This window comes from Schistocerca cancellata, chromosome 1 (assembly GCF_023864275.1).
Source record: "Schistocerca cancellata isolate TAMUIC-IGC-003103 chromosome 1, iqSchCanc2.1, whole genome shotgun sequence".
Lineage (NCBI taxonomy): Eukaryota > Metazoa > Arthropoda > Insecta > Orthoptera > Acrididae > Schistocerca > Schistocerca cancellata.
Window position 1 is genome coordinate 423,451,116 of NC_064626.1, and position 24,958 is coordinate 423,476,073.

Consider the following 24,958-nt stretch of genomic DNA (forward strand, 5'->3'; position numbering starts at 1 on the left):
GACATTCTGAAATCTGTATCCTGTCACCCTTCCTAAACAAATGTATCTTCCTAACTTACTTAACATTCCTTGTAGGACCAGTCGTCATAGATGCTATCACAGCCTTGTGGTCACTGAAACCTTCCTCTACGTTAGCTGAATCGATAAGTTCATGTCTGTTTTTTTGCCAGGAGTTCTAAAGCGTTACCCTCACTAGTTGGTTCTCCAATTATCTGCTCAGAGTAATTTTCATACAAGACATCCAGAACAATGTCAAGCGAGTCCCTATCTCTGGCACCAGTTTTGATAGCATGACACTCCCAATCTAAACCTGGCAAGTTGAAGCCACTCCCTATTGCACAACGGCATTTTTAGGAAAATTATTAACGATATTCTGCAAGTTCTATGTGAAGGGATCTACCACTAGAGCTTCTAACCCAGGCAGTCTATAAAAGCAACCAGTTACCATTTTTGACCGATATTTTATACTTCACGCAGATTAATTCACAATTTGAATCCGTGATAACCTGGCCAGATTTTATCGGATTCTTTACTGCAATAGGCACGCTCTCGCAATTGGCGACTAACCTATCCTTCGATAAATATTCGAATCTGAAAGCCGGCCGCGGTGGTCTAGCGGTTCTGGCGCTGCAGTCCGGAACCGCGGGACTGCTGCGGTCGCAGGTTCGAATCCTGCCCCGGGCATGGGTGTGTGTGATGTCCTTAGGTTAGTTAGGTTTAAGTAGTTCTGAGTTCTAGGGGTCTTATGACCTAAGATGTTGAGTCCCATAGTGCTCAGAGCCATTTGAACCATTTTTCGAATCTGACCTTAAATTTCGTTGTCATTAGTGTCCAGTTTCAACAAACTTTCTGTTCCTTCTACTATCTGTGCATTATAACCTTCAGTAACCGACACAGTTCTGGGACGTTTCCTCGGGTGCTTATGCAGTTTACTAAAATCATATTAGTCTTTTCTACCTCTCATCTGCGACCGGCGACGAACATTTTCTGAGGACCTTGTGGCTTATTTATCCAGGCAAATCGTCTTTGATCCCAACGGAGTGTTTCTCTAACGTAAAAATGCCCCATGTGCACGCCACGTACTCCGCTACCTCAGTAGCCGCTTCCTGCGTGTAGTGCACGCCTGACCTATTATGGGAAACCCTACAATTCTGCACCCTAGCCGGCCGTTGTGGCTGAATGGTTCTAGGCGCTTCAGTCCAGAACCGCACTACTGCTACGGTCGTTGGTTCGAATCCTGCCTCGAGCATGGATGCGTGTGATGTCTTTAGGTTAGTTAGGTGTAAGTAGTTCGAAGTCTAGGGGACTGATGACCTCAGATGTCAAGTCCCATAGTGATTAAAGCCATTTGAACCATTTCTGCACGATTACACTGAGTACGGAGGGATTTAAAGTGGAACGACCACATACAGTTTATCGCTATTAAGATCGATACAGACAGATTCACTGGAAGAGTCCTCAGAAAATGTAGTCCATTAACAAAGGAAGGTTCGCAGGAGTGCTTCTGTAAAGTTTGAAAGGTAGGAGACGAGGTACTGGCAAAAGTGAAGCTGTGAGGAGGGGGCGTGAGTCGAGCTTGGGTAGCTCAGATGGTAGAGCACTTGCCCGCGAAAGGCAGAGGTCCCGAGTTCGAGTCTCGGTCCGGCACACAGTTTTAATCTGTCAGAAAGTTTCATATCAGCGCACACTCCGCCGCAGAGTGAATATCTCATTCTGGTAACAACGGAAGGAAGTTGCAGAACTCTCATTCGACCAGTACTTGGGTAGGTATTGCTCGTTAGTCTGAGACCCGTACCGGATATGACTTATAGACGTAGTAAAGAGTATCCAAAGAAGAACGAGTTTCGTCACAAGTTCGTTTAGTACGCATGAATATGTCACGGAACTGGTCATCAACTCCAGTGGCAGGGGCTACAAGAGGAGAGAGTTTGCTACATGGCGTTGTTTACTGTTAACATCCTAGAAGAGTCAAACAGTATATTGATTCCTCCCATACATGTCTCGCGAAAAGACCAAGAAGGTAAAATTGCGAGATTCGTGTTCACATGAACGCTTATAAGATTCATTTTTCCAGAAAACCATTCGCGACTGGAACAGAGACGAAGGTAGACGAAGTACCCTTTGCACGCAAAGTAAATTGGCTTGCAGAATATGAATGTAGGTGTAGAAGATTTTCGAAAGATCTCACATACAAAGAGTAGTATTTTACTCCGTGGTTACTACTGTTATGTTTTGCATGCAGATAAACGCTTTTCAAGAACACTTTAAGAAAAGTCTTGCTTAAGTTTAAAACGAAATTTTTCGAAAATAAAAGAATGTGGACAAATTTCCTAATTATGAGGGCCAAGAATTACGTCGCCCCCCGCCGCAACCATCGAGTTTGCGACGAAGTTGGTATTTAGGTCTGCCACTAGACCAAACATGTACTACCTTCCTTCGACCTGGAGATCTGTTCGACCGCATAATCGTACTGCAGACTTCATCACCACGCCAGGTGCAAGCGAAAGTCTGTTTGGAATGAAGACGTTGAAAGAGAGAGATGTTGTGAGAAAAAAGCCGACAGACTGCAAGGTCTTCGTAATACTGTACCGACGTCATCAGATGTATCCACTGACAAACTCTACTTCATAGGCCATCAGTATGAAGATAATTGGATCAAAACTGAGAAGTTAAAGACATATATTTGGCTGGCAAGAAGCGAAGTGATGGCGGAAACTTCATCACCGAACTGCACCCCAGTGTCTCGAATCAAAAAGCAAATCCTTCCGCAACGTCTCGTGGAGTTGCAACATGTACTGCTGTCGATGGTGATCCTTCCGTCAGACAGGAATAGTAAATCCGACTGCTCTTCGGTGCCACAAGAAGGGAAGGAAGGATTCTGAGGAAACGCAGAGCATCCATATAATTAGTCCCATGCAAGACAATGACGCGGCCAGTTCTACTGTATTGCTCCAGAATTTGGAGATACCAGCAAACAGGCATCGAACAATTTCAAAGACACGTTGCTACGGTCGTACACGTGTAGCACATACGAAAGCGTAAAAAAAGTTCTAAATTATCAGAAAAAAATGAGTTATACATGTAGCTACGATGTGAAATACAGAACTCTAAACTATTCGACCAGCTGATGCGACCGTCGAAACAGAACACACGAGGGTTAAGTGAATGGTTATTACATTGGTAGAGGGATGGTGGTTGATATAAATGAGACTTTCGTTTCGTACTTTGGCACATGTTGCGGAATACTGCAAGCTGTACCGTATTGCCATGAGGAGAAATTTTGTTTCTATAAAGAAGTCGTGTTGCCTGTGTTTAGTTCAAACTGATAAAATGACGATTGCGTCGAAATAGAATTCTTTGGTCTGTTTGCCATCAACGGATATTCGCCCAAAAACTGTTAAGTTTAATAAACGGTCAGCTCCTGCGTTTATGACCATTACGAAATGGATGGCGAAACTGAAACGTAACTATACTTCTCTTGGGGAACATCAGTATGAAGGACGTGCCAAACTATAACCACAGAGAGAAAATCGAGAAAGAGCACTATATGACATCTGGTGGTCGTCCACCGACGGTGAATGAAGCACATAACGCCACGTGAATATTAAAAGCCGCGCGGAATGGCCGCGCGGCTTCAGATGCCCTGTCACGGACTCGCGGCCCCTCCCACCGGAGGTCCGCGTCCTCCCTCGGGCGTGTGTGTGTGTGTGTGTGTGTGTGTGTGTGTTCTTAGCATAAGTTAGTTTAAGTAGCGTGCAAGTCTAGGGACCGATGACCTCAGCAGTTTGGTGCCTTAGAAATTCACACACATGTGAATATCAAATGAAGTGCGATGCTGTTTACATGAAGATGCAACTCTGAGGAAGTTTTGTACTACGGGGTTGTCACATTTCTGATTGCTTGTCAACTATGTTTGGGCAGTTTTAAAAAAGAATCCAGCTGATACTGTGGGCCGACATGTTTCTGCTGATGGGACGTCAGTCCACCACTACACGTTACAAACGAAACTGCAGTCGAAGCTGTATTGGCAGCCACTGGCTCTTAACAAGAAAGGTGATATATCCCAACTGCCTCAATTTTTATGTCAGAATTTGTCTGAACTATCAGAGAGATTCTTCTTATCGGTTACCTTGCAATGGGTTAAAATGTAACTGGCAAATGATACGCAAGTCTTCTGCTCAACAGGCCGAAAAAAAAAAAAAAAAAAAAAAAAAAAAAAAAAAAAAAAAAAAAAAGAGATGGAGCCTGGATCACGAAAGATAAAGAAATGATTTCTCCAGAGGAAAATACACTATCCACGGAGTTGCACGGACACTGGAAAACTGAAAGATTTGAAGTACTAGTAAGTTGGAATATTGGCTCTGAGCACTGTGCGACTTAACTTCTGAGGTCATCAGTCGCCTAGAACTTCTTAAACCTAACTAACCTAAAGACATCACACACATCCATGCCCGAGGCAGGATTCGAACCTGCGACCGTAGCGGTCACTCGGCTCCAGACTGTAGCGTCTTGAACCGCACGGCCACAACGGCCGGCAGTTGGAATATTCACTCTCTTCACTCCACACTGTCACTTTCATCTATTCCTTCATCTAAAGAAATTTATGGCTTCGAAACGTTCTGACTTCAACAGAGAACTAATGGTTCCCGTAGATGGGCATTTAGTAAACTTCCTAGCATCGCACTTCACAGATGACCACTTCTCACGTCAGACTATGTACACTGGGCTACATAAAACATATCTGAATTTTTTGCCCAACATGCACTGTCATCCACTGTCTGGATGAGAATTTGTCATCTTTCACCGTGAAGTTCGATGATTCCTTGTAAGTTCTGTAGAACAATAGCTTCTGCAACGCCACTGGGTTGACAGATTTCCTTCGCTCCTATACTGAACCGTGACATGACACAGCACCGAAGAAGCACTCGTCATACACTCGATCCGCAAGAGTTAGATACACAACTGACACAATGCAGAGGACAGATGAACCAGGTCTGTCCGACAAAACACTTGTGAATACGTGTTACACTCTTCGCATTAAAGCTGCCGATGGGCAAACTAGCCACGCTACTCATTTACGATCGTGTGAATTGTCGGCATCCGGCGCCGTAACTTCGGACCTGTGGAGCTCAGTTCCAACTAAGGGTGAGGTGTGAAGCGTCCGTGTTACCTTGGCCGTGGCGGTCCTCCGGTGGTGGTCGGCGAGCGCCACGAGGCTGTAGTGCTCATGGCGGCGGCGCGGCTGCTTCCAGGAGAGCATCGCAGGCCAGCTGTGGCGGGCGCACACCTGCGCTGCCGCCGCCCGGCTCCAGCTCCTTCCACTGCCGTTCCCCTTCCCTCGACCACCGCCACGTCGCCCGCCTCTGCAGCACTCGCGGCACAGCTAGCGAGCGCTAAATGGAGCGCGCCAGGCGCTGCGCGCTCTGTGTGTATCTGTGTACACACAGCCACAGGCCGGCTGCCACGCACAATTAGTGGCCAATTTAGCAGTGTCGCAGGCCGCGCAGCTGCCGGCTACTGCAGCGCCGCGCCCGGCGACTGCCACACTGCGCTCGTTTTTGTTATCTGCCTCGTGGCTTTGCAGGCTGCTGCGAAAGCACTTCCGGGCGAAACGACGGCGCGACTGGCCGGACGTAGGCGGGCGAGCGCGACTCCACACTGCCGCAAAAACTTCCTCGAAACTGTCTAAGCCGCTTAATGAACTGTCTCCCCCAACTCGGGTGGGATGAGACAGCGTCTGAGGCAACACATTTCAAATTTGACTCCACGTTTTTCAGGCCCAGGCCCGTAATGGTGACAATGTTGCAGACGGAATCCGAATACTGAGAGATATAGAACAACAATTCGTAATATCTAAATAAGTTCTTCAACAGTAAACAATCCACAAAAAAGAACGCCTTACATTCTGTGCCGCAGAGTATTTGCGTTACCAATATTTATAACCCAAACAGGGAGGTGGGTGATCATGGGTGTCACGAACCTCCCCTCTCCCTCCCTTCCTTCCTTCCTTCCTTCCTTCCTTCCTTCCTTCCTCCCTCCTCCCCCCCCGCCCCACCCCCCAACCGAATAACACGTTGTTCTGGTTGGATACGCAGCTCTCCACGCTAGTCTATCCTGTGCAAGCCTCATCATCTCCGAATAACTACTGCATTCTACTCTGTTGTTGTTCTGGTTTTCAGTCCTGAGACTGGTTTGATGCATCTCTCCATGCTACTCTATCCTCTGCAAGCTGCATCATCTCCCAGTACGTACTGCAGCCTACATCCTTCTGAATCTGCTTAGTGTATTCATTTCTTAGTCTCCCTCTACGATTTTTACCCTCCACACTGCCCTCCAATGCTAAATTTGCGATCCCTTGATGCCTCAGAACATGTCCTACCTACCGATCCCTTCTTCTAGTCAAGTTGTGCCACAAACTCTTCTTCTCCCCAATCTTATTCAATACTTCCTCATTAGTTATGTGATCTACCCATCTAATCTTCAGCATTTTTCTGTAGTACCACATTTCGAAAGTTCTATTCTCTTCTTGTCCAAACTATTTGTCATCCATGTTTCAAATCCATACATGGCTACACTCCATACAAATACTTTCAGAAACGACTTCCTGACACTTAAACCTACTCGATGTTAACAAATTTTTCTTCTTCAGAAACGCTTTCCTTGCCATTGCCAGTCTACATTTTATATCCTCTCTACTTCTACCGTCATCAGTTACTTTGCTCCCCAAATAGCAAAACTCATTTACTACTTTAAGTGTCTCATTTTCTAATCTAATTCCCTCAGCATCACCCGATTTAATTCGACTACATTCCATTATCCTCGTTTTGCTTTTGTTGATGTACATCTTATATCCTCCTTTCAAGACACTGTCCATTCCGTTCAACTGCTCTTCCAAGTCCTTTGCTGTCTCTGACAGAATAACAATGTCATCGGCGAACCTCAAAGTTTTTATCACTTCTCCATGCATTTTAATACCTACCCCGAACTTTTCTTTTGTTTCCTTTACTGCTTGCTCAATATACAGATTGAATAACATCGGGGAGAGGCTACAACCCTGTCTCACTCCCTTCCCAACCACTGCTTCCCTTTCATGTCCCTCGACTCATATAACTGCTATCTGGTTTCTGTACAAATTATTCTACTCTATGCGATCAAAACTATGTGGCCACTTCTGGGAGTCATTACCTTAGTATGTCTTCTACCCTTCACCTTTATGACGATTCGAGCTCTGCCGGGGACACTTTCAATGATGTACCTCCATGCCTGTGGAGGTATGACGGCCTATTCTTTCCCGAAAGTGTCATAAACCAGTGAAGGCAGTGATTAAACGCCGGAGTCTGGAGTGAAGTCGACGTTCTAACTCATACCAAAGATGTTCTAATAGGACTAGCTCGGGATTCAGGGTGGGCCAGTCCATTTGAGCAGTGTTTGAGCTTCAGAAATACTTCTTTATGGCAGGGTGCATTGTCATGTTGATATATGCACTCATCACCTCCGAACTGTTCCTCTATGTCTGCAGTACACAATTCTGTAAAATGTATTTGTATCCTTACACATTTAGCTTTCTCTTAAGCGCAATAACATCACCACAACCTAAGCACAAAAATCTCTTTCATACCTTAACACCTCCTCCTCGCTACTTCACAGTTGGCATTAAACATGATGATAGACAACGTTCTCCAGGTGTTCGCCGAAACATTCCATCAGACTACCAAAAGGTATAGCGTGATCCATCACTCGAAATCACTCTCTTCCAACCGTCCACACTCCAATGGCTTAGTTCTTTGCACCACCTCAAGAGCCGCTTAGCACTGCCTACACAAATGTGTGGCTTATGATGAGCTGCTCGACCATCGTACCCCATTCTTTTGAACCTCCTACGAGCAGTCATTGTACTAGGCGGTCTACTGGTAATACTTTGGAATCGAACGAATGATTACTTCCGCTGATTTCATGCGATTTTTCAAACTATCCTTCCAAATACTCGGTGGTCGCTGTCCTTCAACACAACATCTTCCTGGTCTTGGTATGGCTGTGGTTGTACCTTCGCGTTTGCATTTCACAATCACACCACTGGCAGTCGACTTGGGTTGCTTTAGAAATGTTGAAATGCCACTGATGGATTTCTTATTCAGGTGACGTGCAGTGACTGTCCATTCTCCTGGCCGTCCTATTACGCTGTTACTTCTCCGGAGGAGAATGTCTGAGGATATTGTGGCTTATTTATCCAGGGAAATCGACTTTGATCCCAACGGAGTGTTTCTCTTACCTAAAAATGCCCCGTGTGCACGCCACGTACTCCGCTACCTTAGTAACCGCTTCCTACGTGTAGTGCACGCCTCACCTATTACTGGAAACCCTACAATTCTGCATCATAGCCGGCCGCTGTGGCCGAGCGCTTCTAGGCGCTTCAGTCCGGAACCGCGCGACTGCTACGGTCGCAGGTTCGAATCCTGCCTCGGGCATGGATGTGTGTGGTGTCCTTAGGTTAGTTAGGTTTAAGTAGTTCTAAGTTCTAGGGGACTGATGACCTCAGATGTTAAGTCCCGTAGTGCTCAGAGCCATTTGAACCATTTTTGAACAGTGACATTGCCTAGGAGCTTCGGAAAATAGGCGAATGCTCACTTGGCGATTGGAGCCGTCCTCGCGCTATCTTTGGACTTCTAACAGCACCTATAGAATTTAGTATCACAGACTGTCAAGGTGCTGATGATACGTTAATTCAACGTTACGTAAGCATAACATCGCGACTAATGCCACAGCGACATTGCGGCACGCCTATCCCTACGTGTCTTTATTTTGCGTCGACGCTGAAGTGAGCATATATCACAATGTATTATGACTTCCTCTATCCGTTTGCATCGCTGCACCCTTAAAAAGTGACATGGTAGCGGTGTCGACATGTGGAATAGTATAGGCGAGAATCAACTTGCGCTCTCTCGGTAGCAGTGTACTCGGATAGCAAGAAGGTGCCAGCTGCCTTTCTGACAGCGGCAATTCTCTTGGCTGGAACGGAGGGCAACAAACAACCAGACCCAGTGAATGGCAATGCTGGGTGACTGTTTTAGCAACCAATGAATTATGTTTAGCTGAGATTAAATGAAGTGATCGTATGGCATTTATTGGCTGGGATATCCCCTTCAGAGATGAACCTTCGGTTAATATTCAGATAATTATGTGTCTCCGCTGGAAAAAGGAGAAAGATTGTCGGGGGGGGGGAGGGGGGGGAGGAGGAGGAGGGGAATTACATCTGGGTTTGGAGCTATAACAAACACAACTGTCCCAATGATAATGCAACTTGCTTATTATTCATGTCTCAGTGTCAGAAAAACTAAAGCGAGAGTTAAATGATGTACGGGAATTCAAGGCAGCATCGTCAATCTCAATTCCATTATGTAGAGATAGTTAAACAGAAGTGACGAGGATATCTGAAAACTGCTAGCTGTAAAACTGGGAAACACTGCAACTGATACTTTAGGAAATAAGTGCTGGTTAAGACATACATAACTAATTTCCAATTTGAGAACGGAAGTTATCCAGAATGGCACGTCAGATAATGAAAATGCGAGAAACTGAGACTATGATTTAAAAATGTTATTATTTTCGATTGCTAGGTGTGGAAAATGGTTGCATGTACCAAATTAATCACTGCACAGTAAACAAGTTACTGCATTCTCCGAAATTACCTGATGAATATTCGTAAGTGCTTTAGATGTTGATAACCGTTGAGGTGACAAAGTCATGGGATACTTCCTAATATTGTGTCGGATCTCCTTTTGTCCGGCGTAGTGCAGCAGATCGACGTGGCATGGAATCAACAAGTCGTTGGAAGTCCCCTGCAGAAATACTGGGTAATGCTGCCTCTACAGCCGTCCATAACTGCGAAAGTGTTGCCGTTATAGGATTTTGTGCAAGAACTGTCCTCTCGATTATATCCCATACGTGTTCGGTGGGATTCATGTCGGACGATCTGGATGGCAAAATCATTCGCTCAAATTGTCCAGAATGTTCTTCAAACCAATTGCGAACAATTTTGGCCCTATGACATTGTGCATTGTCATCCACAAAAATGTCGTCTTTGTTCGGGAACATGAAGTCCAAGAATGGCTGCAAATGGTCTCCGAGAAACATAACAATTTCCAGTCAGTGATCGGTTCGAGTAGACCAGGGGACGCACTCCTTTCCATGTAAACACAGTCTAATCATTAAGGAGCCGTCACCAGCACGGAGCCTTATTGACAACTTGGGTCCACGGCTTCGTGGGGTCTGCGCGACACACTAACCCTACCATCAGCTCCTACCAACTGAAATCGAGACTCATCTGACCAGGCCAGCCGGACTGAGTGGCCGAGCGGTTCTAGGCGCTACAGTCAGGAACCGCGCGACCGCTACGGTCGCAGTTTCGAATCCTGCCTCGGGCATGGATGTGTGTGATTTCCTTAGGTTAGTCAGGTTTAAGTAGTTCTACGTTCTAGCGGACTGATGACCTAAGATGTTAAGTCCCATAGTACTCAGAGCCATTTGAACCATTTGACCAGGCCATGTTTTTCCAGTCGTCTAGGGTCCAACAGATATTGTCATGAGCCTAGAACAGGTGCTGCAGGCGATGTCGTGTCGTTAGCGAAGGCATTCGCATCGGTGGTCTACTGCCATTGCTCATTAACGCCAAATGTCGCCGCTCGGATACGTTCGTCGTACGTCCCACATTGATTTCTGCTGTTATTTCACGCAGTGTTATTTGTCTGTTGACAATGACAGCTCTACGCTGTTCTCAGTCAAGTGAGTGCCGTCGGCTATTGTGTTGGCCGTGGTAAGAGGCAATGCCTCAAATGTGGTCTTCTCTGTATACTCTTGACATTGTGGATCTCGGAATATTGAATTGCCTAACGATTTGGGACATGGGTTGTGTCATGCGTCCAGTTGCGACTGCCTTTTCGCGTTGAAAGTCTGTTAATTCCCGTCGGTCATAATCACGTCCAAACCCTTTTCACATGAACCACCTGAGTATAAGTGACAGCTCCCACAATGCACTGCCCTTTTGTACCTTGTGTACGAGATACTACCGCCGTCTACATAGGCGCATAGCGCTATCCCATGACTACCTTCACCTCAGTGTGGGAGGAAGAGACCAAATAGCAAGGTCATGGGAAGGAAGTCGACCGTGCCCTTTCAGAGTAACCATCCTGGCATTTGCCTGGAGCGATTTTAGGGAAACCACGGAAAACCTAAATCAGGAAGGCCGGAACCTCAATGTGTTAGAGCAATTAGGGTTTCACTATAAATCGGTATTTTTGAGGCGTTATAGTGCTTTAAAAACAATGCAATGCATGTCAGCGAAGAATCTTTTCGCAAAAAAAAGATGGAAAAATACTAGAATATAACCACTTTCTCTTCCACTGCCATATACACAATGTGTAACGAAGCACTGTCGGTCCCATCGACTGACCTTCACCTTTGCGAATACAGTCCGATTGCAAACATTAACAAGTGTTGCACTACTCTTTTCTACACCTTTAAAACCTTCATATTAGGCTCAAAAACTGGCTCAATATTTCCAAAAAATAAAAAAGTTGACTGTTTAACCCTTCAGCAAAATATCGCTCCTGATGTACACTTTAACTTGGGAAAACCTTGTCTCGATGTGATGGACAGTCTGTGAAACTCTCTGTGTGTAATACCCTCATAAACGTGGGAATATTGATATAAAAATAACAGCAAGTGGAATGATTATGAGACTGTCGGCAATATGTTAATTAAAATCGTGGAAAAGTAAGGTTTTATGAACGCTTGCAAGAGCACAATAAATTCGGAAAAACTATCTGCGGCAATTTATCTTTGAAGGCGAGACTGGAATTCCCTAATTGCGTGAAGCGTGACATACGGCTGTCAGCGTGTGCCTGTGTGGTTCTGGTTGTTGAAGGATGCGTGACATCACTAATTACACGGCACGAGCGCAGACAAGGAACAACACTTTTTTCTCTCATTCCATTGTAGACTTTTCAAAGAACCTAACGAACTTTTCTTTTCGTCCCTGGTAATCTATTACAAAAAAATGTGTTCGTGTTGTGTAAGAATGCATGGTCAACTGTTCACTCACTGGTGATCAGCAGGCAGAGAAAAAAAATCGTTGTCGAGGTTCCAGCTTTCTGCAGCTACGGTTGGAACGCTAGGCGTTTTCAACACGTTGTTTATGCAGGGACCGTGTGAAGGAACCGAGTTTATGATCTTACTGACGGATGTTACGCGTATCCGGCCTGGCAGAAAATATTAATGTGATTTCTGTTAAGTCTCGGAGAAAAGATAAAAACCGAGCAAGAACGAATCAGCGATTCTAGAACTGTCGTAAATGCAACGCTATCGCAATTGTGATCAGATATAATACAGTAATTTCGTCCGCATTCTCGATAGTGTCCTTCCTGCAAACAGTTCCAGCGTGAACTGTTGGCAGTCTATCGAGTAGTAATATTCCTTCCAAGATGCGGATGGTATGCGAAGGTTTCCACAGTGATACAGTTAATTGATGGGCTCTTACTCGTCAAACAGCGTTTGGTATCTAAATGGTCTGTAGTTTCCCTCGCAAATCTTTACGTAGTTACTTCACTCTGAGACGTTTTTCGATGACAGTGATAGCCTTTAATATCTGAGAACTGTCGGATATCTGAATTTCATAGACAACAAAAATTTGTTATGATTGTGTGGATGGCAGTAACAACTACGCAGCCTTGCCGTTTGCTTTGCTGAAACTTAGAGAATAGAGCTAAGATATTCGTCTCACTAGCATAAGATAGTAAATTTACTTTCATTTCTCAGCGTACGACAAATCAGAATAAGTTGCTTTCTTCAACTAAGCAAACTGTATATCCGGCTGGGAGCCGTGTTACCCAGCAATGCAAGTGTGGAAACTGATGACGGAAAATGTCTTCGCGGGCAACCGTGACGGCTTGCTGTTAACACGATTAAATTTATTGACGACGAAAAGATGATACAAGTTACAGTACGGAAGGATAACGCTGACTAAGTCGAAGGTGTGCAAATTATAATAGAAGGGGACGCTGCTCAACATCCGCCCAAAAGAGGGAGAAGAAGAAAAGTGCACACAATAAAATTCCATTCACGACTTGGACAAATATTGGGCATCAATTTTTGCATTGTTATGAACACAAAGAAACATCAGTCTATGAAAGCTTATAGCTCTTTTATTGCACAGAACTGGACGTCAAGGCTAGGAAGGAAATCCCGAGGAAAATTGTTCTTTCTTTGGGATTTGGTTTTAAAAGGGAGCCACAAAAGAAAGGTTTAAAGAAAGACGTACAATAGATTTTTGCGAATGAAGAACTGAGGGACCAGTGGCTTATGCAGACAAGGTACACTGCGTATAAATATTGTCGAAGCGTGCGAGGAATACTGTGAAACTAAAGATAAATTTAAGTGCCGACGAATATTCAATATTGTGCCACGCTGGGCACTGGGGTGGAGGTCCCACACCTCTCGGGGTCAGGGGTGAGATCCAGTCCTCCCAATCAAAGCACGTCCAGTCGAAGCTGTAAAACATTTTTCGCGTCTGTCATAAGTAACAAGGCTCTGTAGTTTTCGCACTTAACGTGTTCAGAACAATACGAAACACTTGAATACTAGGAAATTTCGGCAGAATTTTCCGCCTAGCTTTGACAATTTATTTACGTTAGCAGTTGTCATCTTTAACGGTTATTTCTTCCGTGTATTTTTCTTTCAGTTGATTATACTCGTATATTAGTTTCGATGGTCTTTCACATATATTTTCTGCAGCGGTTTTCTGTCTCTGAATTTTCTCACTAGCTCTTTCTGCGATGTTATTGTTTTAACTCTCGAGCACGCCAGTGCCTCGACTAGAGACAGTCTTAATAAAAATTCTGCAGTTCCTAATGCTGTACGTTCATCTCCTGCTCCACCGTTTAACAGTTTCTAGAATCCGAAAGCATAACATTTCTGCAGTACCCTTTTTGTTCCCATTCTACTCACTCACTGTAACAGCAGTCGCATCAGAGGACTTGTTCACTACGAAATGATGTGCCGTATACTAAAACATGCGCCTACGAACTACCATTCAGAGGAGGCTGGGAAGGAAGATTAAAGAGTTTAATGTGCCGTCGACAGCCCGGTCATCAGCAACGGAACACAAGCTCGGAATAGAATACGACGGGTAAGGAAATCGGCCGTGCACTTTTCAGAGGAACCGTCCCAGCATTTGCCTGAAGCGATTTAGGAACATCACAGAAAACCTAAACCAGGACGGCAGAACGCGGATTTGAACTGTCGTCCTCCCGGAAACGAGTAAAGTGTGCTAACACTGCGACACATCATTCGGTGGAGTCTGGGAGGGTTAGGTTTTACTATCGGGGCTACTATCCGGCAGTTGCAAAAGAAGAGTTGAAATGCAAAGCTTTCTACGTGCTAAATCTAGCGTTTGTCAAGAGAGGGAAGAAACACTGTATCTTTGATTGTACGTAACCGATTGGTATTTAAAAAATTGAGATGATCTTGTGATACCATATAATTTTGGTGCTCACTTCATCACCGCAAAAAATAACTAGAGAAATTAGAAAACAAATACTTTGTTAACAACGCTCTAAGTGCCACAACTGACTGGTTCTAAGTGCCAATAAGAATGTACTGAGAAGTCGATTCTTGCAAAGAGGTAAACAGAAACCAGCCACTGTCAATAATCATGTTTTTTTGCACAAATATCGCTGCTACCAATTTCGAATCGATAGCTTCATCTTCAGACGGCTGCTCACTTTTGTGCTATACTTATTGTTACTTACATTAGCTATCAGCTGTTTTTTTTTCAACTATTAAAGTAAACAATAACAAATGTAACGTAAATTTGAAGAGATGTCTGAAGTTGAACCTGTCGGTTTGAAACCCACAACGACGCTATTTGTGTAGATAAATAGCATTACTGACAGAGGCTGGTTGCTGTTTTCTTCACTGCAAGAATCAGCTTGTATTTTGTATACAGCCACAGTCACAAAAATGTCTGTTCTCGACAGAAGAACATGAAAGTTTTTGATTCAGGTGCCATCAATACTGAATGACTACGTTTTATTTGTGATAACACAAGTACAAAAATAAAGCATTAGGTTTTTAAGTAGTAGAACTGTAGTCGACAAAAACCGCTTATCATACCGTCTAAATTTTGAAAATCCTGCGGAACCAACAGCTTGGAACAAAGATCATGCGTCATCTACTGGCGCACACTTGAGTGACTTTTTCCACTGTTGGCACTGGCATCAAGCCTTGGCACGTGCAACAAAGTACGGAGAACACATTAGCGCTGAAAACAAGTTTTGTGAAAAAATTGTACTTAGGATGTTTTTCATTTCCACTTTTCAACTGTTCCGTAGGCATGGGTGCTGATCTACACATCTATATCTACATGGTTACTCAGCAATTCACACTTAAGTGCCTGACAAAGGGTACATCGAACCATTTTCATACTACTTCTCTACCATTCCACTCTCGAATGGCGCGTGGGAAAAGGGAACACCTAAATCTTTCCGTTCGAGCTCTGATTTCTCTTATTTTATTATGATGATCATTTCTCCCTACGTAGGTGTGTGTCAACAAAATATTTTCGCATTCGGAAGAGAAAGTTGGTGATTGAAATTTCGTAAATAGATCTTGCCGCAAAGAAAACCACCTTTGTTTCAGTGACTGCCACCCCAACTCGCATTACAAGTAGGTATTAAAATTCAGAGACAGCAAAGGACCTGGAAGAGCATCTGAACGGAATGGACAGTGCCTTGAAAGGAGGATATAAGATAAACATCAACAAAAGCAAAACGATGATAATGGAATGTATTCGAATTAAATCGGGTGATGCTGAGGGAATTAGATTAGGAAATGAGACGCTTAAAGTAGTAAATGAGTTTTGCTATTTGGGGAGCAAAGTAACTGATGATGGTCGAAGTAGAGAGGATATAAAATGTAAACTGGCAATGGCAAAGAAAGCGTTTCTGAAGAAGAGAAATTTGTTAATATCGAGTACAGATTCAAGTGTCAGGAAGTCGTTTCTGAAATGTGGTGATACATAAGAATGCTGAAGATTAGATGGGTCGATCACATGACTAATGAGGAGGTACTGAATAGAATTGGAGATAGAGAGAAATTTGAGGCACATGACTAGAAGAAGGGATCGGTTGGTAGGGCATGTTCTGAGGCATCAAGGGATCACCAATTTAGTATTGGAGGGCAGCGTGGAGGGTAAAAATCTTAGAGGGAGACCAAGAGAGGAATACACTAAACAGATTCAGAAGTATGTAGGTTGCAGTAGGTACTGGGAGATGAAGAAGCTTGCACAGGATAGAGTGGCATGGAGAGCTGCATTAAACCAGTCTCTGGACTGAAGAGCACAACAACGAAAGTAGTAACAAACTTTTAGACCACACCCAGCCGGCGGATGAAATGAAGCACTGCACTTGTACGCTTCCGCCATCCATAATCGCGGGTTTTCACCGGAGAGGATTGGCGAGCTGTCACGCGTTACCCAGTGCTGCCAACACTGAACACGGGCTGACGTCACTATCCGTTGTGCAATGGTGCTTGGCACGCCGCGACACGCCGTGTGTGAATCATCGCACTGCCGCTGTTTCGTGCCGCCGCGTGCATCCACAGTCCTGCTTCCAGAGTCTCCAGCTGCCAAAGGACGCGACTTCCTTTCTTCTGTCCAAAGCATTGTTCCCAGCGCCGGTCCGTCGTTTCGCTCTATGATTGCCAGTAGGCAGGCTTGAAGCTATTAACGGCGCTCACAATGGCAACCTCTGTTCTTTTTACTGCCGGGACACTACGTGCAGATTACAAAGCACGAAGGCGGGGTTGGAGCGTAGATGGCATTCGGGTTCGAATGAAGGGGGACGCTCTCTCTTGCAGGGAATGTTGCATCAGTTCTTGAAAGCTCAATATAAACATTTCGAATCCTACGCATGCCAACGTTCCCCGTACCTATCATCAGCAGAAACTGTTTATACAGGATTTCTAGGAGCTCACAGCTGACCTACTCGCATAACGTAATGCGCTAGCACATTAGCTTGCGAGACAGGGAGAGACTGCGCACACAGCTTCCCTTCCTTAGGCCACTTGGACGGCTGGAAATCAGGAGGTGCATTTTGGTTTACCTTTCCATCGCTTTTCCACTTCTAGGCGTCATGTAATGATGGAAAGGTACCGTTGAGCATTGGGGAGGGTGACTGTAAACATTCGGATTAATTAAGCAGAAGGAATCACCGGTGAATTCTGAAATGATACCAGCAGCCCAGCTAGAACAATTACTGTGTGTGCGGAATTAAAAATAATGGGGCACAGTGGGCGAGCAGCTCCTGATACGCCACACATTTCTAATGTCAGTGCTAAGCAATACTTTATTTGGGGTAAATAGCAACACTACTGGACAGTGGATGACGAAATAAGTGATGTGAATTGATGAATCTCGCCATACCATGTGTCAATTTCGATGGAAGGGTTCGGGTTTGGCGGGACGTTACCTGCCATCATATATAATGTCAAAAGTGAAGTATGGATGAGGTGGTGTTACGGTGTGTACTGTGCTTTTCGTGGTTAGGGTGAGGTCCCCTTATTGCGCTACAAAACACTAAGTGCGGGAGAATATTAATACGTTGTATAGCTTTGTGTAATGCGTACAGCAGAGCAACAGTTAGGAGACGGTGACTGATTAGCATACCAATGCACCCTGCCCTGAAGCAGTATCTGTTACGTAATGGTTTGTGGACAACAACATTCCTGAAGTGGCCCGACCTACACCCAATTGGACACCTTTGGGATGTCTTAGAATGTCGACTTTGCTCCAGAACCCCTGCGTTCAACATCACTACACTCTCTGGTTTCGACTGTTGGGAGAAGAACGGGCTCCTATTCCTCCATTGACATTGAGACACTTCATTGAAAGTGTCCTCAGCATTGTTCCAGGCGTTCAGAAGTCGAAGGATGTACAAACCTCATATTAATGTCTACTGATAGGTGTCCATATACAGGGTGCGTCAAAAAATGTATACACACTTTGAACTGCCATAGACAATTTATTTCCCGTTCTACAAGGTTAAATATCTGTGAGAATGTAATGTTATGTTTCTTCAACAGGTGGCAGCAGTGGCAAGGAAGTAACTGCAACATGGCGGACGTGCGTTTGAGCTTTGAAGCGCGGAAGCAGATAATTAAGTGGTACTGGAAGTTTGAGAATGTAGCTACGGTTCGAAGAGAGTGGAGAAGTGAGTATGGTACAGAACCACCTTCAAGGTTAACAATTACACGTCTACGAGACAAATTTGAAATCCGTGGAACAGTGTATGATGTGCATAAAGGTCGATCAGGGTGACTTCGTACAGCTACAAGTGATGATTCCACAACTGCGGTCTTGGAACTGTTTCAGCGTTTGCCTCAAAAATCTTCAAGGCAAGCGGCACGTGAGAGTAATGTAAGTGCTAGTAGCGTGCTACGCATTCTGAAGAAAGGCAAGTTTCTGTGTACATTCCAAGGCTGGTGCAAGAGCTAAGAGACGACGATCCAGATCGAAGGTTAGAATTTTTTGAATGGGTTCAGGATATGGTGAGACGTGAACCGGGATTTATGGGTAGCATAATTTGGTTGGATGAAGCCCAATTCAAACTCAATGGAACTGTCAATATGCACAATTGTGTGTACTGGGCTGAAGATAATCCTCACATTACAGTTGAAAAGGTTGTGAATTTGCCTGGTGTAAATGTGTGGTGTGGTTTTCTGCAAGGGGACTCATTGGGCCTTTCCGCTTTGAAGGTACGTTACTGGAAAAACGTACCTAACAATGCTTGCTGACTCCATATTCCCTGCCATTGGTGCATTATACGGTAACGATGAGTTTTATTTCCAACAAGATGGCCCCCCGCCGCACTATCATAGGGACGTACGAGCATACCTGCATCACAATGTGCCATGCCAGTGGATAGGACGCAGGGGACCAATCGAGTTTCCTGCACGCTCTCCAGACCTCACGCCGCTGGATTTGTTCTTATGGGGCACAGTAAAAGATGAGGTGTACAAACGTAAACCACGTAACCTGGACACACTTTGGAATGAGATTCAGGCGGTGTGCGCAGAAATCTCATTGGACACTTTGGTACGATGTACGGAATCAGTGGTGACTCGTACTCAGAAATGTATTGATGCTGAAGGCCACCAGTTTGAGCATTAATCACATTTGCAAAGTACATTTATTTTTCCAATTGGACTTTAAGATTTACATTTCCAGAAATTTAAGATTGTAGAACGGGAAATAAATTTTCTATTACGCTTCAAAGTATGTCTATATTTTTTTGACGCACCCTGTAGTTTGCATCAGACAATGTACGTAGGGAGAAAGTTTTGCGGTAGTCGAAGTTTCCATATCGCAATTACATAAATAGAAATGCTGCAGTTACAGTATTTGAAAGGATATGGTTTATTTCTTTGTATCGTTACTTTTGGCGACGCGGAAATACGTTTTCGTAGGTACCTTGTAATGTTTTAGTGTTGTTCATTGCGTGTAAGGGAAATATGCTGGATGTATTGTCAGGGTGCTGAGTGCGAAACCTTGACTGCATTCGGCGAAACATGGTTTCGGACACACACACACACATCCGGCTGCGTGTTGGCGGGGCGGGCCTGGTGGCTGATAACTGCTGCCACCCTGTGCGGCGCGCTAGAGAATTCAGCAAGCGTGCGCAGGCCGCAAAGGCTTAGCGGCACGGACGTGAGGTGACTGCGCGTCACGTTGGCAGCGCCGATTAGCAACGGCTTGCGTCACGCCGACACTCCGCTTCCCGCCTACACGGCTCGCCGCTGCACGCCGCCTGCAGCACCTGCACCACCCCGCTTGCCACGTACATGCACTGCAGCGAACCTCCTGAACGTAAACCATCACAAGAAAGGGAACGAAGAACATACTCCGTTTCTTTAGCGTAGGAGAGCTCAGCTGTGTGACCTCGCCAGTATCTCTCATTTATAACTTCAACTGAGTAATCATTTATAGTGTACCATAGCGCTCAAGTTACAACACCTGAAGATCATTTTATATGGTGTTCTAGTGGGTATTTTGAAATTCTAATAATCACCTGCAAATTATTAAGCTGTATTAATGAAATTTTTCAGTTTTACCCTTGGTTCCTCAGCGCATGATATTCAAAATTTCAGTTAACTGAATTCTTTATTTTTATTTCTTTTACAGAAAGTGACTGAGAAGTGAGATGGAGACAACTGAGACTTTCAGTTCCTGCAGTGCCGTGACCGGGAAATCCATGATGAGATGTCTGTATATTGAAATGATTGCCCATTTTATGACATTCTTACGAAGCGGATACTGAATTTCCAAACTGGTCACATGTCCGTTGACAGACGAGCCAAGTCCGAAAGTCAGCTGGGAAGATCATACTGTCATGGAGTCGTCCTCATAGATTACCTTGACGAGTGTCGAACTGTCACCGGCAGTAACTATCTTCTGTACAAGTTACGAAATGCTCTGATTAAGAAATTGCGCAGTATCCTCTCCAGGGGTGTTCTTGTCATATCCTCGAATATTGACCAGTCCTCATGGAACTGGGACATCCTATATAGACAGCGTTAAGGAGCGAAGGAAAGTAACGATGTTGTAATGCTACATTGTCAGCTGGTTGAAACATTCTTGAATACGAATGCTATTGTAAACACTATAGTATCGATATCATTGCCTATCTTGTCCTGTTAACAGATATGGGTATGGACTGCTGAGGGCGGCAAAGAAAAACTGGTTTTAGAGAGTGTCACCAAACCACCTTGGATAAATTAAAAAGGTAGCACAATGATTTTGGAAGGAATCGGTGGAGATAGGTGTCTACTTGAACCTCGAAGAAAACGGTCTATTTACACGCAGACAACATGGATTTAGAAACATCGTTCCTGTGAAACACAACTAGCTCTTTATTCACACGAAGTGTTGAGTGCTTTTGACAAGGGATTTCAGACCGATTCCGTATTTCTGGACTTCCGGAAGGCTGTTGACACTGTACCACACAAGCGTCTCGTAGTGAAATAGTGTGCTTATGGAATATCGTCTCAGTTATGTGACTGGATTTGTGATTTCCTGTCAGAGAGGTCACAGTTCGTAGTAACTGACGGAAAGTCAGAGTAAAACAGAAGTGATTTCTGCCGTTCCCCAAGGTAGTGTTATAGGCCCTTTGCTCTTCCTTATCTATATAAATGATTTGGGAGACAATTTGAGCAGCCGTCTTCGGTTGTTTGCGGATGACACTGTGGTTATCGACTAATAAAGACATCAGAAGATCAAAACAAACTGCAAAACTATTTAGAAAAAATATCGGAATGGTGCGAAAAGTGGCAGTTGACCAGAAATAATGAAAGTTGTGAGGTCATCCACGTGAGTGCTAAAAGTTAATCGACTAATAAAGACATCAGAAGATCAAAACAAACTGCAGAACTATTTAGAAAAAATATCGGAATGGTGCGAAAAGTGGCAGTTGACCAGAAATAACGAAAATTGTGAGGTCATCCACGTGAGTGCTAAAAGGAACTCAAACTTCGGTTACACGATAAATCAGTCTAATGTAAAAGCCATAAATTCAACTAAAAACCTTGGTATTACAATTACGAACAACTTAAATTGGAAAGAACACACAGAAAATGTTGTGGGGAAGGCTAACCAAAGACTGCGTTTTATTGGCAGGACACTTAGAAAATGTAACAGACCTACTAAGGAGACTGACTACACTACGCTTGTCCGTCCTCTTTTAGATTACTGATGCGCGGTGTGGGATCCTTACCAGGTAGGACTGACTGAGTACATCGAAAAAGTTCAAAGAACGGCAGCACGTTTTGTATTATCGAGAAATATGGGGAGAGTGTCACAGAAATGATACAGGATTTGGGCTGGAAATCATTAAAAGAAAGGCATTTTTCGTTGCGACGGAATCTTCTCACGAAATTCCACTCACCAACTTTCTCCTCCGAATGCCAAAATACTTTGTTGACACCGACCTACATAGGGAGGAACGATCACCACGATAAAATAAGGGAAATCAGACCTCGTACGGAAAGATATAGGTATTCATTCTTTCCGCTCGCTATACGAGATTGGAATAATAGAGAATTGTGAAGGTGGTTCGATGAACCCTCTGCCAGGCACCTGAATATGATTTGCAGATTATCCATGTAGATGTAGATGTAGATAGATAGAACAGAGGGAGGGAAAGGTAAGTACAATTTCAGGACGACAACGGATGGACTTTCCACAACCACTATTAGCACTTTATTAATTTACTTACTTATATGACCGGTTTCGTACTCTACAGGATGTCCCAGAAATGATGCGACAACTTCGAGGGGTTGTAGAGTGTGCCTCGAGGAACAAATCGAGGATAGGAAACCGCGTCAGAGAATGTCATTCAACGACGCTACAGTGTGTTGGAATTATAGGCACCGGTGAACACATCACGCCACCCCTTCTTCAGCAAACTAGACTTTGTATGCTGACATGCCGCAGGCGGAACATCTCACAAAATTGTTTGGTATTCAGTGATCGTGACTGATTGCCGCGATCGCCAGTGGAGAAGACAGTTCTTGTCTCCTATAAATGTGATGGTCTGTTGCTTCGGTGGATGACGCTTTCGACCACGGGTTTCCATCTGCTGTTTATTTTTCTCCTGTTTACTGAAAAACAATGGGGATTTTAGAGGGTTCCAGGAGAAAAATAAAAGAAGGATGGTAAGCCGTAGCTGAGACCGTATTCCAGGGAGACAACATAGCATCGCATCCATAGGAAACAAGGCCTTTCTACGCAGCAGGTAGCTCCAACCTCTCCACTGGCGATCGTGACAATCAGTCACGATGACTGAATCACAAACAACATTGCGAGACGTTCCGCCTACGGTCCATCAGCGTACAAAGTCACGTTTGCTGCCAAAGGGGCAGTCTAGTGACATGCGCCGGCGTTTGTAGCTTCGATGCTCTGTAGTGTCGTTGAAAGACGTCTCCGGACACGGGTTCCTAGTCTAGATTTGTTTCTAAAGACACCTTCCACAATCCCTCTACATTTCCGCGACAGCCAGCAATAATCACAGCATCAAATGTTAAGTGCATCATGTTGTGAAACGACCAAAAAAGCTCTACGTAACATTTAATAATGAGATTTAATATCCCAAAACAGGACATATGAGTAAATAAATGTAAAAAGTAATATCTGTGGCTGTGACGGGGATAATTCGGTGCAACTATGTGACCTGGGACCCTCGATAACATCGCAAAGAAATAGGCAAAGAAAAAAAAAAGGAACCACAAGAAACAGTTCTTTTAAAACGACAAGAGCGTCACAGTGTTAACTTACGTGAATCTCGAAACAGCTGCTATGAAGGCAAGGTTACGTTTGCGACAAACTGTTGCCTTTATGAAATGATGATGCCTTAAATGCCGTACCTGAAAAGAGAGAATAAAATTGTCAAATCGGTGCACGTATAAAACAAACAACAAATAATTCTAAGACCGTTTAATGAGACATTTAAGTAAGAAGAACAGGTATAAGGGACACACAGCGACGCTCGGTAACTAATGTACATCTTGACAGAAGATTGATACTAGCTAAGGAAAGAGGAGGAAGAAGAAAAGGGAAACGAAATCTGTTCACAGTCGCGTCCATGATGCTCAGAACGCTTCATAATTTCTTGGGACACAGACGCAGGGGCGGCATCAAAACGCTTTGCGAGCAGTGATCGACCTGTGAAAGCTTTGCCGGCTGCCAAGTGAAGCGATCCACGGGGAGCAGTGAAGCCGTTTCGTGAGGCTAATATCTGCGCTGCCGCGCTTGCTTCAAATGTCACGGGTCGCCGAGCGGAATTACCGAGAACGTGGCACTAGCGCACACGGCTGTACTTAACAGCCCTCTGCGAAACAGCCGTGTGTCGGCTGCTCGGCTGGAAGAAATGTCGCCAGCACGTCGCCTCACTACGGACGGACTTTAAATGACACTCGAGTCTTGGCATATTTGTAGTTCAAGACTTAAGTGCTTTGCCTACACCATTCTCGTTTTAGGTTATTTGACTTCTCGTTCTGGTAAGTCACTATATTTGTCAAACATTTTAATATAATTGCTTTTAGTGGACGATTTGCCGCACGGGGTAGTCGTTCGGCCTGAGGCTTCTTGTCAGGGTTCGCTCCACCCGTCGGAGGTTAGAGTCCTCCCTCGGGCGCGCGTGTGTGTGTGTGTGGGGGGGGGTGGGGGGTGGGGGGGGGGGGGTCGCGCGCGCGCGCTAGCCTAGGTACCGATGACCTCAGCATTTTGGTCCCATAGTCCTTACTCCAAATTTCCAAATTTTTGCACGATTTCATTCACGCAGGAAGTTCGGCCACTGTGGTTAGTCGCCAGTACACGTGGTTGCCCGTGTTGACGATTTGTCAGACTGCAGGGCCGCTGTGTACAGGTAATTCAAAAAACCGTTTACAAACTGACATGGTACATCCGGCATACAAAAAGGATCAGTAATCAAATAGGAACCGGAAGTCGCAAACACCACGAGATGGTGCTAAGATCACGAGAGGGCTGGCATCGTCGGAGATCGTTTAATTGGGCCGTACAATCTCCAGGACCGGCCTGGTGATCGCACATCTCTCTTATTCATGCTGAATGATATTCCCATGCCTACTCGTCGCCACATTCGATTTCAGCAGGACGGAGCACCTGCGTATTTCAGCGAACGAGTGAGGGCAATATCTGCAGGCAACCTTTCCCGGCCATTGGCCAGATCGCTGTGGGGCACTCGCATGGCCACCACGATCACCCGATCTGTCCGCAATGGATTCTCTCCTGTGGAGGCATCTGAAGGGCCTTGTATATGAAATATTTGTTATATCGCCGAAGGACCTAGTGGGCAGGATTGTTGCAGCAGCTGGATGTCTTCGAGGTACACAAAGT

The 24,958-nt window shown here is 44.8% G+C and overlaps 1 protein-coding gene across 2 annotated transcripts in view; it reads right to left on the reverse strand.

The window, feature by feature from the left end:
- The window catches only part of LOC126176126 (kinase D-interacting substrate of 220 kDa), a 407,030-nt gene that overhangs the window by 289,902 nt on the left and 92,170 nt on the right, over window positions 1-24,958 (reverse strand). Inside the window, exon 1 of one of the 2 annotated variants that reach the window (XM_049923274.1) lies at window positions 5,171-5,293. The exons of the other annotated variant lie outside the window; for it this stretch is intronic. Within the exon in view, the coding sequence (XP_049779231.1) occupies window positions 5,171-5,260 (90 nt within the window). The 5' untranslated portion in view covers window positions 5,261-5,293. Of the gene's footprint in view, window positions 1-5,170; window positions 5,294-24,958 lie in introns of those variants that run through there. 2 annotated transcript variants of the gene reach the window in all.